This window comes from Rousettus aegyptiacus, unplaced genomic scaffold (assembly GCF_014176215.1).
Source record: "Rousettus aegyptiacus isolate mRouAeg1 unplaced genomic scaffold, mRouAeg1.p scaffold_m13_p_7, whole genome shotgun sequence".
Classification (NCBI taxonomy): Eukaryota; Metazoa; Chordata; class Mammalia; order Chiroptera; family Pteropodidae; genus Rousettus; species Rousettus aegyptiacus.
This window is the reverse complement of record NW_023416310.1, coordinates 60,734,069-60,747,512: the sequence shown is the minus strand read 5'-3', so window position 1 is coordinate 60,747,512 and position 13,444 is coordinate 60,734,069. Positions and strand designations below refer to the sequence as shown.

The window sequence follows — 13,444 nt, the reverse complement described above, 5'->3', positions numbered from 1 at the left end:
AGAACTTAATTAATTGCAAGTGTTATTGTTCAACCTTGAGTCACAATAACCCTGAATCTCCCAGATCTACCCAGAGGGGTTCTTGCAATGCACACTCTTATATAAGGAGGGAAAAAAAACATGACTGATTTTGTTGCATTTGCTATATCAACTCTATCGACAGTCGAAGTTAGACTTTAGTGTCTAGTCACTCTCAGTTTTACCCTCTCTTCAAATTATCAGCTCCTCTTAGGAGCAAAGTTTTTTGGAACAAGGGAGACTGGAATAACAGAGGGCCAGAGAGCATTGCAGGCTCTTGGGTAGGGTGTCTGAGGCAGAGAAGGTCAGTGGGACAGGATGAGGTCTGCACATCTCACAAAAGCTCAGTACCGGGAACAGCTTATGAAACTCTCCAGAAGAGGTATATCCCAACAGGAAGTGAGATAGGGAAACTTAGCCCTTGCCACACAGGAAGTGTGACAGGGAAACTTAGCCCTTGCACTTAACTGTCCCTTTTATCCCATCTTTTCTCTTGGTGTGTAGGACATACCTCCTCCTGGGGCCACGTCTCTTTCAAGCAAACACAAGGTATATCCATATTTATTTTCCAAAACTTCAGGGAATAGATTCAAGGCCAAGTTTTCTTCACTCAAAGGTGAACTGGCCTCGCTCTCAAAAGGGCTCCATTTCGCATAGGAGACAAAAGCGTCAAATTCCTTTTTATCTGAAAGAGGAACAGTAATATTGTTAGCCGTTTACATAGTTTTACTATCGTGGCATACCTACATATGCTCCGACCATATGGTAAATGGATGAGAATTAAGATTTAGGGTCCTTACTGAATTGATTTAAAAAATGAAAAACAGCAACGGAGACCATTTCAAACGCTCACTGATAAATGGTATTGACTGTGTTCCCAGAATCAAATTCTAATTTCCAAAGCTCTCCTGCCATTTCACTAAGGTCAGATCAAACAGCTGGGGCCTTCTGTGATTAAATCCCAAGTACTAGTGAAAGCCTCTGAGCTCTCTTTGCATCTACAGTGTTGCTGTCTCATTAGTTACACATCAAAGAAGAGTCTGCTCCATCAAAGCATGATAATATCCAGTGAGCAAAGCACTGCTAAGACCAAGCCCCCTGCACATCAGAGAGCTGAGAGCACATGTACCTCTACTTGAATCCCATATGTAAAATGAGTCAATGAATCCTCTCCCAGCAGGCTGCTTTCAGGGTTGCATGACAATGTATGTGAGGAGCTTGGTGCCTGGCTCATAGCGGTCACAAGACAAATATCCATTTCCTTCCCTTTTGGATGGGACACTACCTTCATGGAACCTCTTTCAGGATATCTTCAAGGTTTCACACACCTCTGCTGACTAAGATATTACAAATGCACTATGATTATTATATGTGCTAAAGAATCAACTGAATGCGGTAAGGAATCTCCAAAGTTAACTTGTGGGCTTAGGGTTTGGACACACCTGGCTCATATTCCAGCACTTTGCACAGTACCTGGCCCGGAAAAGAGTATTGTTACAAGATAGTAAACAACAGTGCTGGCTGCTGATGAATTGGACAGCAGACTTGCTCAACATGAACCAATGACGAGGTCTCAGTGGATGAAAGCGCCAAGGATAGAAAAGGGAGAGGGGGAGGGAGAGGAGGAGTCAGGAGAGGAGGGTACCAAGGAGCTGAGCCCACGTGGGAAGGCAGAAGCTCATGGGTGTGGCCAGCAGGTAAGTGGCATGCAGTTTAAATGTGTAACACAGTTGCCTCAATTCATCCATGTCCATGGAAAAATCCAGCAGACCAAGACTTTTCTATAATCTAAAAACATCACAATTTTCGGCAATAAAATTAGAGCGCACAGGTATTGGATGATCTGTCCTCCTCAGTGCTGACAGTTTATGTCTCTCTAAAATTTTGGGTTTCAGCATTAACTTCAAAGGAAACATGTGTTTTGCTGAAAAACATTAGATAGGTGGGAGAGGACAATGAATCACCGTGCTTGAAAACTAAGCCCTGCACCCTGCATCAGAGTAAAATGAGAAAGGATGCATTTACTTGTTTCACAGTTGATCTACTTTTCTGTAGAAGCTCTAGAATCTTAAGATAAATAGTATTTTGATAAAAGAAGTATGAAGTCATCCAGGGAAACAATTATGACACCGATTAGATAATTGGTTCAATTCAAAAAGGCTAATTTTTTTAAAAAAATAAATAAATCTTAAAAGCATTCGGCTTAAGGATTTTTAGTATGTATTTTGGTCTAAAGGAGGCATGACAGTACGTTTCTCCACCTGGCCCTTTCCCCTGGGGATCTAATAGCTCTCACTGAGTTCCTGGGGGCAGAGAAGCACTGTGTGTAAGGGCCTCCCATCAGGTGAGAAACTAGCCCCTGAGTTCAGCAGATGGGCTTCTGCTCTATCCAAGCAACAGAATCATTTGCTAAAACTGTGAATTCTAACCCTAGGGGACCTCAGGACTAGCAAAACACAGAGGCAGCTCTTCTATTCTAAAGAAGCAAGCATTAGTAAAGGTTATCATCCCGTCTCATAGGGAAACTGACAGACACTTCATCAGCAGTCTAGTACCTGCATCTTACAGAATGTCACGCGCTTATGGACTTTCCCATCATGCCCTTCATTTACAGGTAAGGCCTACTGAGGTAATAGCTAAGGGTGAGCTCTGAGCCAAATCCCTGGGTCCATGTCCCAAACTCTAACACCACCCAGAAGTTCAATTTGGGGCACGCGACTTCATGTCTCTCTGACTTATGTGACAATGAAAGTAGCTAAGACACATGACAGGCATGCACTTGGTACTCACGACATAATAATAGCTGACATTTACTGAGTGTTTACTATGTGCTAGACGCTGTACATCTTTATACATCTTTACCCAAATAGCCATGATAGCACTCGTCATGATTGTCATTGTCGTTGCAGTCCCATTTTACAGAAGAGGAAATGGAGGCACAGAGGTGTTAAATCATCTACTATATTACTTTAGGTTGGTTAGCAGAGAGATCATTTTCAAGTCCAATATGTCTGACAAACAGCATCATGGGCAAAGGTCCTGGAAACTAGGATGAAATTATTTCCCCCACCAACTCCCAGCCCTCCCCGTTGTGCACCACCAGCCCCAGGAAAAATCTCAAAGCCCCGGTGAGGGGTGAGACTTTCCCTATCAGGGAACACCCATTTCCGGAGTTCCTCCCTCTAAGTCGGTGTCAAGAGGAAAAGTCAGAGGCACCTTGGGGCCGCCTTACCCCCGAGCGTCTCATCCTTGCTCTGATAGGTTCGGTATAGCAGCACAACTTCAATCCAGTACATGTAGAGGAGGGCTCCTGCCGTCAGCACGCCCACCAGGATCGTGACTGTGCCGAGGAGGAGGTACAGGAACACCACTGGGGAGAACATGGCCGCTGTGAGCGAGCGTTCCGGGTCAAAGCCATGGTCGGGCGATGCTGTGGGCCCGCCCGGCTCCTTTTTCATCCCTATCCTTTTATCAAAATCACGGCTGCTGGAAACATTTTTCTTGAATCTGAAAACGCCCTAACTATGTTACAGTGAACCTGAGAGAACACAGGAAATTGGGCAGTTCCTGATCTGGGTGGCTTGGAACACCGATCACAGCCATTTTTATTTATTTTCCTCTTTAAACTTTCATACAACACATTTGCATCCCTTTCATCATATGTGGTAACTTATGTCCCCATATTATTATCCTTACTGAAGCCTCGACTTCCTGAGGCCAACTATGTCTGGCTCACCTTCGCACCCTCCATGGCAGCTAGCATAGGAGACACGCCTTTATGGATCACCCGCTGGGGGCCAGGCACACGTCTTTTTCTTATTTAAGCCTGCAGGCATTCAAAACCTGGTGTTCTAGAATCGTCCATTAGTTGAATGAATGAATGAGATCAACTGATAATGAAACTGAATAGCTGTGTGGCTTTGGATAGGATGTTCAGTGAGTTAACACAGCAGAGCTTAGAACATTGTCTGACATAGTAAGCATTAATGGCCATCATCATCATCATCACTATCATTTAGGAAAACGCCTTTCCCCTCAGATAAAAGCTATGGTGTGCATTCTGTGGCAACCTTCGGGCTTACCTCCTTTCTTCTCCTTCAGTCGGATGGACTGGGTAATATTTCCGATGGAGTTCTGGGCAAAGCAAGTGAACGTCTTGCGAAGATCACTCTGAGTAACTTCTTTCAAGTGGACAACATGCTCAATGACTTCGTCTTTGAAAGTGAATTTAACACTAGGATAGGAGGAGAAATATAACACCGGTTCAGTAGATAACGGACACCCATTTGCAGTGTGTGGAGCCCACAGAAGAGGCCAACAGTCCAGCTTTCAGAACAGCTGTGGGATCGAACAGCATGAGCAGATGCCAGAAGAATGTCGGATAGTGACAAAGCGCTCCTTTTAAAAATTTTTTAATCCACTAAACAACGTTTTAAGCATTTACACGAAAATCTAATTTACTCGTGGGCCTCAATTGACCTTTCTTAGTCTAAGAATTCCCTCTGAGAACAGATGATAACCATAATTTAAGAATAATATTAAAAATGGCTAAATTCTATTGAGGACTCACTATGTATCAGGAGTCTTCTGAGTACTGAATGGGGATATCAAATTTCCTTCTCACCTCGCAGGAACTCCTCGAGATAACAGTATGCTTAGCATAACTTGGCCAGAAATACAGACCAGGCACAGAAGGGGGGTGACAGTCTAAGGTCACACCACCAGGAAGTGGCAGCCTGATTCCTGGGCTTGTGCTATTCTGCTGCATCCAGGAAGTGTGAGTCTTGACATTTAGTCACAACTGGATTCTTTAAAGTTGCCGATCGGCAGTCTTCACATTACAGAATATTGTTTAGGTGAATGATGTTTTAGGTTGTGTTGCTTGGAGCCTACAACACCAAACATTTACCACGGAATACTTCTCACCTGCCAGAGACTGTGAGGAGCATGTCATCTCTATTGTATTCACACCTTACAGGGACTTTGCAAAGTGGCATGATGAAGGCTCATAGGGGTTAAGGGTCACATTGCCAGTAAGTGGAAAACAGAGATTCAACCCAAGGGTGTGTGAAGTCAGAGCAGACTCTCTTTGTCACACTGGACTACTTTGAACTTTGACGCCACATCAGCTTAACAGGGAACCTAATGACTTCCCTTGTTAAATGTTATTACTGTTCCCAAAATCTGTCCTTTATTATTTATAATGTCGTATACTTTCAAAATTATTTTACATTTGTTTGAAATATTTTAAAAATCAGAAGGACTCTTACTTTGGAACAGATCCTGGAAAAACGAGGGACTGTAAACTTCAGTGACATGCCCTACAGATAGCATCCGAGACCTTAACCCTCTAGGGAGGACTGGAGTCTCACTTTGTGAGGCATCAGATAGCTCCAAATATCTAGAGTTTTCATTTTTATCAAGCCTAATTGTCTTCCCGGAAAATTCTAGGCTCCGTGCTCTGGAGATAAACAAACTAAGTCTAGTTTCTCATAAACGTAAGAGCTTCCATGTACTTCAGAACAGACACCGACTGAGTCTCCTTTTCCAGGTGGCATCACTCCAGCTATTCTTCTCTTTGCATATTTTTTGGTCAGACTCCTCATTCTTGTGCCATCCCCTCTTTCTTATATTCTGGACTGTTAGTGACGCCAAAGATTTTGGTACACCAAACAGATGGCACTGGGGAAAGTGAGGAGTTGGGGTCGGGGTGGAGGGTGACATTCTCCTCCATTCAATGGACATGCTGCTTCTAGCCTGGGTCGGAGCATCTGTCTGATCGTCAGCTTGAAGTTTAAAGCAGCTACATCACACCGTTGCTACACATCGAGCTTTAAAACGACTTAAATATTTCATTCCATGGCCCTGTCAGAAACTTCTTTGGCCCCACGTGTAAAATTAACATGAACTGTGCATTTCTGTACTTTTATTTTCACCACTAGTCAGTGCTCCGTGGCTGCACCAACTCTGTGTATTCATTCAGTTCTTTGTGTACATCAGAAAGGTTTCCAAAGGTGACAGCATTTTCTGTGGATCACAAAGAATATTGTCCATTAGTTTCCTACTTACCTTCTCCTCTCAGTTGTTGGGACTTCCGACTCCTGGTCAGCATCTTTGCTGTACCATCTTATTACAGGTTCAAAGTTCTTTTCAAAGCCAAATCGTGCTGTGCAGTAAAGAGTCAAAGGCTTTCCTGAAAATGAAGGGGCCGCAGAAATCAGGAAGGAAGCCCATGAGAACGATTTGTCCTGTGCAGAAGGAACACCACATCTGAAGACTGGTCCCTGGCACTGTCAGGTTTGCCAATAAAACAGGTGTTCCAGAAATAAGCAAATGTCTACCAAGTATGTTTAAAACAAATGAAACAAGTATGTTTGTCTCTAATGGGCAATTCATAGATCTCAAACCCATGACTGGATGATCTTAAAATACATCATAAGAAATATAGTTAATGATATTGTAATAACTATGTATGATATCAGGTGTATATTAGACTTATCAGAGTGATCACTTTGTAAGGTATAGAAATGTCTAATCATTATGTTATTCACCTGAAACTAATATAATAGAAATTTTTTTAGTTTTAATAAACCGTAAAAAATAAAAGATTGCCATGGTCATAGCACTAAGTGCTCCGATATGGTTTGAGGATAGGCACCAAGAAAACGTGAAGTTTCAGTGACCAGCTTGGTCTCCCAATGCCGCTGTTGAAGTACAAGGTGTGTCAACAAAAAACAACTTTAACCAATATCTGGATATTAAATAAAATCACGAGATTATTGTAGCATATAGTAAGAAGAAATTATTTGGATATTCAGCTGCTCTTTGAACAACGCACTGCGGATGGGCATGCATGTTACCACACCACCCTCCTTCTCCCCTTTTTCTCTGCCTCAAACTCAAGTGTTCTAACCATGAAATGGTTAGGGAATCCATTTGAAAACTCATAGTTGCACCTTAATAATACCCACCTACCCTCAGAAATACTTTAAAATTCACTGATACTATATATTACCTGGTTATTTTCAAAGTAATTTTTTCCCCTTCTTTTGTACTTTCTTCCTTTCTTGTGATGGTGCTCCTTTATCTACTATAATTAGGATATACCAATACCGCCACCTAGTGGTCCTTTACAGTAATATCTATTTTTTACATTTCTTTACAATTATAAATATTTTTGCATTTAAAAGAACAGTTTTTTTTAATTGAAGCAACCAGCACTTGGTTTTAAATCAAGTAGCCTTATTTATTTGGCTGTTTGAGCAGATGTAGATTTTTACTGAAATTGACAAAATGAAAGGGGACCATAGGAAGGTGACATTGCCCCTCTACCCAAAAGATGCTACTTTGGAAAACAAATTATTTGAGCAGGATCTGTAGTGATCGCCTATAAGTATCTTAAAGACCATACCAGACACTATATCTTAAAAGGCCAATGCTATTCAATTTTGTTTATAGATTTGACTGATGGACCTCATATACATAACTACCTGTTCCTGGGATGCGTAAGAAAGAATCTAAAATCTATCGATTGTGTCCAACACACCAGCCACCTAATGTACATTATCCTAGACTTACCATTGTTACCTTGTGAAGTCCGTTATAATTTGCCTTTTACCGATTTAAAAACTTGAGCTTAGAATGATCAAGTGACTGTATAAGGTCACAATACTAATCGGTGGCTGAGTCAAGACACACACCGCGTTCTATTTGACTTGAACTCTAATGCTCCTTTCCTCACAACACACTTAGATCTGCTCGCAGAAGCATGGCATCAATCGAGGGTGATAACCCAGCCACCTTACCAAGTTCTACTTCCAGTGTGTCCTTGACGGGTTCCAGAATGTCTGGTTTGAGGGTAGTATCTTTCACTAAAAGATAAAAATAGAAATAATTATTTGCATTGGGAAATCTGAAGGCCTCCTTGCTGAAGATGTGCATACATGGTCACACTTTGACCTAAATGTTTTGGATCTCCCTCTGCAAATCGTATGTATATTTCATAAGGTTAGAAATGCAGGTTTCTATATGAAAAGCATGCTTTCAGAAATGTGACATTAGGTTGAGGGTGCTAGCAAAACATTAGTCCTTGATCTGCCTGGATACATTTTCTTCCATACCAGCCCTGCTCAGCCATTGCAGACTTGAGCCCCCATTCCCATCTTCTATAAGACTGCTTGTTGGTGCCGTCTGGCTGAATAATCCAACAGCAAGGAGAAAATGCATGCATCAACCAGATTGGAGTCCACCCCTTTGATTCTTAAATTTATGGTTTGTTTGAAAATGAAGATGAATCTAGCCTTTCATTAATCATTTATTTCTCAGTTTCCTGCCACAGACTTTCAAATGTGCCTCCACTGTTGAACTTCTTCTGGAGAATGTTCCATCTCCTGATAAAGGAAAATTCATCATCTTTGCTCTGGACATCCTTTCTTACATCTCAGAGACCTCCATCTCTCTCTTACACCATTTCTCCTGTATCTTTAACTCTCTCTCTCTCTCTCTCTCTCTCTCTCTCTCTCTCTCTCTCTCTCTCTCTCTCACCCTCCCTCTCCTTCTCCCTCTCTCCCCCTCCCTCCCTTCCTCTTTCTCTTCTTCTCATTGGCATTTACCCATACTCAAAAAGGAACAGAAACCCTCCACCTCACATCCCTGCCTCACTCATTCTCCTTCCTCAGCCCAGCCCTTGAAAGATTGTTTATTTCCTCCTTCCCCTCGCTTCGCATGAAGTCTGATTTCTGGCCCCAACGCTCCACTGAAACTGCTTTGGCTGATCGCCAATGACCTCCTTGCACCTCAATCCATTGGGCACAACTGAGCTTTTTCATCAGCTTTTACTTCTCAGCGGCATTGGCCACACCATCTGTGGAACCCTCTCCTCTTTCGGTTCCATGTTTCTGTACTGTCCCGCCCACCTCCTACCTCTATTCACTTCTCTGTGTGCCTGTGGGCCCCTCTCCTCTGTGTCTCTTGTGAATGTCAGTTCTCTTCTTAGTTTTCTTCTAAGGGACTTTCATTCTACACTCCCTGGGTGCTGCAGTTCACTCTCTAGGCAAGACAGAAGGTCTTGACCTTGAAATGCTCTCTTTCCTGCAACATCAATTTCACATCCTCTGAAGCTCTCTTCCCCATTCTTCCACTGATGCCTTTTTGCTGATGTAAGTCATAACCTCTGCCTTCCCAGGTTAAATGATCAGTACTCATTTGAGGTAGTGTATCACTCCCTTCTTGAGACACTTTAGACACTATGCTCTGGGATGGTTTTCCTTTGTACCCATCCACTTATTAAACTCCCTTTGAAGATCCCCCTCTTCCCCACCTCTCCAAGTTCTGGGATGCTCCAGGCCTCAGTTCTAGGCTCCCATCTTTCTGCACTCACTCCCTAGGTAATCTCATCCAGGCTCTCGCTTCAGATACCATATTGGCCACCCTCACATTAACATCTCCAGCCCCAACATCTCCAGACTGGTTTATCCACATATCTACTTGTCACCATGACTTGGATGACTGAAAGTTTTTTCGTGACTAGTACTTCATTTCTTCCTCTGATTTTTTTCTTTTTCAGCCTTTTCTGTCCATTAAATACTGCCACCATTTACCAACTTACCCACGTCAGAAAACCAAAACATCTTTGACCTCCTTTCTTTCATCTTCCAAATAAAATTCATCATCATTTGTGCATCTATTTATGCACAAATAAAGCCTATTCTCATCATCTCTGCTAAGTCTATTCAAAGAGCAACCAGAGACATCTTTTAAGAACATAAATCAAATCTGCTGCCCTCCCACCTGGGTCCTATATTGTCCCCTACGTATGCTGTTCTCTACCAGTATATTACAGGAAGCCACCTAGTTGCCCAACTTAAAACCTAGCTGTCATCCCAGACCCCTCCTTTTTCCTCTTCTTCATTCCCAACTCCTAAATCCATTCAGTTGTATGTCAGGAGCCATTCTGAGGCACTGAAGAAGTCAAGTAGCTGATAGCCATAGAGCAGCTGCTGAGACTGCTTAAACAATGGTTCTAGGAAGCAGGGTGTGGAGTTAAACGTTACTGACCCTGGAGGGGAGGTTTGCCTCCTAAAGAAATCCTTTTAAGATAGTGGAATGTTTTACAGCCCAGAAAAGGATGTTTGTACCCCGAGGGAAGGATATATAGGAACTTATGTAAATGTCAGTATTCCTATGGTAATGTACATTGTGCTTTGCCATTGTACTCTGTACCTTACTATTGTTCCCTGTGCTTTACTATATTGTACCCTGTGCTTTGCTATTGTATCCAAAAACTTATATAAAGGCTGTGCTAAATAAAGACGGGGCTGCAGCAGTGACTGTATGCCCTCCCGAAGCGCTTTCCTATCTTCTTTTTTCTTAGGCTTCACCCCCCTCTTTCAGGTACTGATAGACTTCAGCCGGCTGGCTCTGGCAGTTGTACCTTCTAAATATTTCTTGAGCTCATCCACTTCTCTCCCTCTCCACTGCCGCTCCTGGTTTTGGCCACCCTCAGCAACTGCCTGCATAGAACCCTCAGTGACTCCTCGCTGTTCCTTGGATAAAGTCCAAACTTACTGCAGCAGCGTGGTGTCAGCCCTCCTCCCACTCACCTTCAGCTGCCCTTCTTTTTCATGGACTGCACTGTGTTCTCTCTCATCTTCCAGACATCAACTGTGTTGCTCCCCTGCCTGGAACAGCATCTTTCCTTCCTTCATTGGGCTAATTTGTTCTCACTTGAACACGGTGCACCTAGGTTTGGATTTGGTGGACCCCCCGCCCTCAAGTGCTCTTTGGCTTCTCTTTCTCTCCATTCATTACATGTTACTGTGATAACCTGTTCCTTCTCCTTCTGCATCAGGTACTCATTCTTATATCCGTAGCACCAAACCCAGTGCCTGACACATACCAGATGTTAAAGAAATATTTGTGTGAGAATGGACAAACAAAAGAATAGATGAGTAAATGACGAAAATGATGATTGAAAGAGAGGCATGGATGTTTTAAGGAATTCTTCGGGAGAGAGAAAAGCAGATTCTGCTACAGAAAATTTGATGAGCTGAGTTATCACACTTGAGTAAAAGAGCAATCATGCAACACTTGGAGAGAGCAAGTGGTGAAAGAGGGGTATTTGCATTCTAACTTCTTATCCAAGGAACAATCAAATATAAATTTAAATTGCTGGGATCTAAAGTAGTGGAGAATGTAAAGGCTGGGAAGTAGGCAGAAGTGTTTAACTTGGCTTCAGAATGCTTTGAATGATTTGTATCTCACAATAAAAAAGGAGGAGGTAAAATTGATTCATATATATCTAAGAGCTAAATCAATCATTCTGCAGCTTTTTAATAGACAGCATGAATGAATTACTGTTATGTTTTGACATAGGCCATGCTTAAATTAATTACATTATATACTTTATATTTGCAGACACTTGAAAAGCTAATGACCTAAGGGGAAAACTAGGCCAAAAATAGAAAAGTCATGGAAGAATAAACCCAATGCACCAATAAACATACAACAAGATATTCAACTTCATTAGTATTAAAGAAATTCAAATTTCTAAAAAAAAGAGACCCCACTTGACACCAATCAAAAAGTCTGGGATATTACTCAGGAATAATAAGAGACTGTTCATCGTTGATGAGGGTGTAAATTGGCAAAACAATATCTTAGAATAATACAACATGTCTATGACAAAAATCACATTTTATAGCATAAAACAAGATTCTATTTTATTAATGGATGTATACACATGTAGACAAAGCATAAAAACATAAACAAAAAGTATGGAAACTGTAAGACTGAACCACTTCAAGGAATGGAAGGTACAGGAAGGTATGAGGGGATAAGTGTCAAGTTGTATCTGCAACGTTTTGTTTCTTTAAAGAAAAAACGAGCTTTTAAGCATGGGGAAAAGTATTAAAGCTGGTGATAGGAATGTGGGTGTCACTTATTTCTGTGTGTGAGTTCTTAATATTGTTCTTTAATTGATTACAAAAACAAATCAGAGATCAACACATGGAAAGCCCTACTTGTGACAACTGGAATAGGATCCAGGACTAGGTCTTCTTTGGAGAGTAGAATTTAGGTTAATGAGAAAACTAATGTTTGCCAATAGTCAAAGTCTTGAATGGTTACAGTGTGCAAATAAAAAAAAAAAATTACTAAGCCACAGGAAGGTAAGAGTAATTGTGTGACTGGTATTCAAATCTCAAACCCTGAAACCAAAATCTCACTTACCGATGGTTCTCACTTGAACAACAGCTCTGACTGTCCATGAACTTGAATTATCCAGCTGAGTATAATCACATATGTATGTGCCCTGGTGATAGTCATAAATTTCATCCAGTAACAGTGGGTTTCTCTTTTTTTCAGACAGTACTCTTCCATTCTAATCCAAGAGACAAGGAAATTAAATAACTTTCTATAATCAGAGAATTGTTATTAATAATAATTGTACCTCTAAAAAAACTTAATGAATTTGAACCAGGGAAGAAGAAAGTCAGTCTGAGATGAAGACATCACAAGCTCAAAGAAATTCTGTTCAAAAATCTTAACGTGAGAGGCATTTTCAAACATAATTACCTTATGTATGAAAATGAGGGCACCAGATCTAATCAGCCCACCAAGAGCTGATTTACTCAGTATGTCCCAAAGCCCAACTCAGGGCCCTGGGAGTATTCTAGAAAACTCATTGTATTCTAAATAGCTAATACCTAAATTGGTTTATATATATGTATGTATTTCTATTTCTGGAAATTGCCATAGATTTTGTGTATGAGGCTAATACAAAGTTTTCTCTTTAAATAAATTTAGCTCTAATAAAGAATAAAATCTAAATTTAAAAAATTAGGTAAATAAATAGACAAGTGTACATAAATATGACAAAGAATGACTGATGACTGAGAAGCAATTATTTAACTCACAGTGGCCTCGAAGTCAAGCGAGAACTAAGATACAATCAGGAACATTTCTCTTCCTTAGAATCTATCAGTGACAGTCTTGTGGTTAAGATAAAGTCCACATATCTTCACAGTCTGACAGTCTGACTTTGCCATTCCTTCCTGTCCTCATTTCCTGCTACAGCTCCCTCCCCCTATACAACCAGGGTCTTTCTCAGCCCATGCATTTGCATGTGTCTCTCAGACTTTTCTCCAGTGGAAGGGCTGCTGTTCAACCTTCAACTCCAACTCCAGAGGTAGCTCTCCTGGAGATGAGTTATCATTCGCCTCATGCTCCCAGAGTAGGGAGCACAGAGCTCCATCACTGCGTGTAGCTCTTTTACCATCATGACATGTTTAGGTTCCTCCTTCTCTGTAGTTGTTGGGAGCAGCCTTTGTGCCAAGACATGTAGCTGGTCCTGGACACACTTGGATGAATAAACAGAGGTCTATTCTCTCAGGGAGCTCTCTACCTAAGAATGCAGGCCCTGAGCAGT

At 41.6% G+C, this 13,444-nt stretch overlaps 1 protein-coding gene across 3 annotated transcripts in view; it reads right to left on the bottom strand.

Annotated features, from left to right (window-relative positions):
* The window catches only part of LOC107498110 (interleukin 18 receptor accessory protein), a 29,642-nt gene that overhangs the window by 3,283 nt on the left and 12,915 nt on the right, over window positions 1-13,444 (bottom strand). For all 3 annotated transcript variants that reach the window (XM_036224842.1, XM_016120790.2, XM_036224843.1), the window contains 6 exons: window positions 12,247-12,397; window positions 7,824-7,889; window positions 6,088-6,211; window positions 4,101-4,252; window positions 3,251-3,388; window positions 530-703 (listed from right to left, as the gene is read on the bottom strand). In XM_036224842.1, the coding sequence (XP_036080735.1) occupies window positions 530-703; window positions 3,251-3,388; window positions 4,101-4,252; window positions 6,088-6,211; window positions 7,824-7,889; window positions 12,247-12,397 (805 nt within the window). The remainder of the gene's footprint in view (window positions 1-529; window positions 704-3,250; window positions 3,389-4,100; window positions 4,253-6,087; window positions 6,212-7,823; window positions 7,890-12,246; window positions 12,398-13,444) is intronic.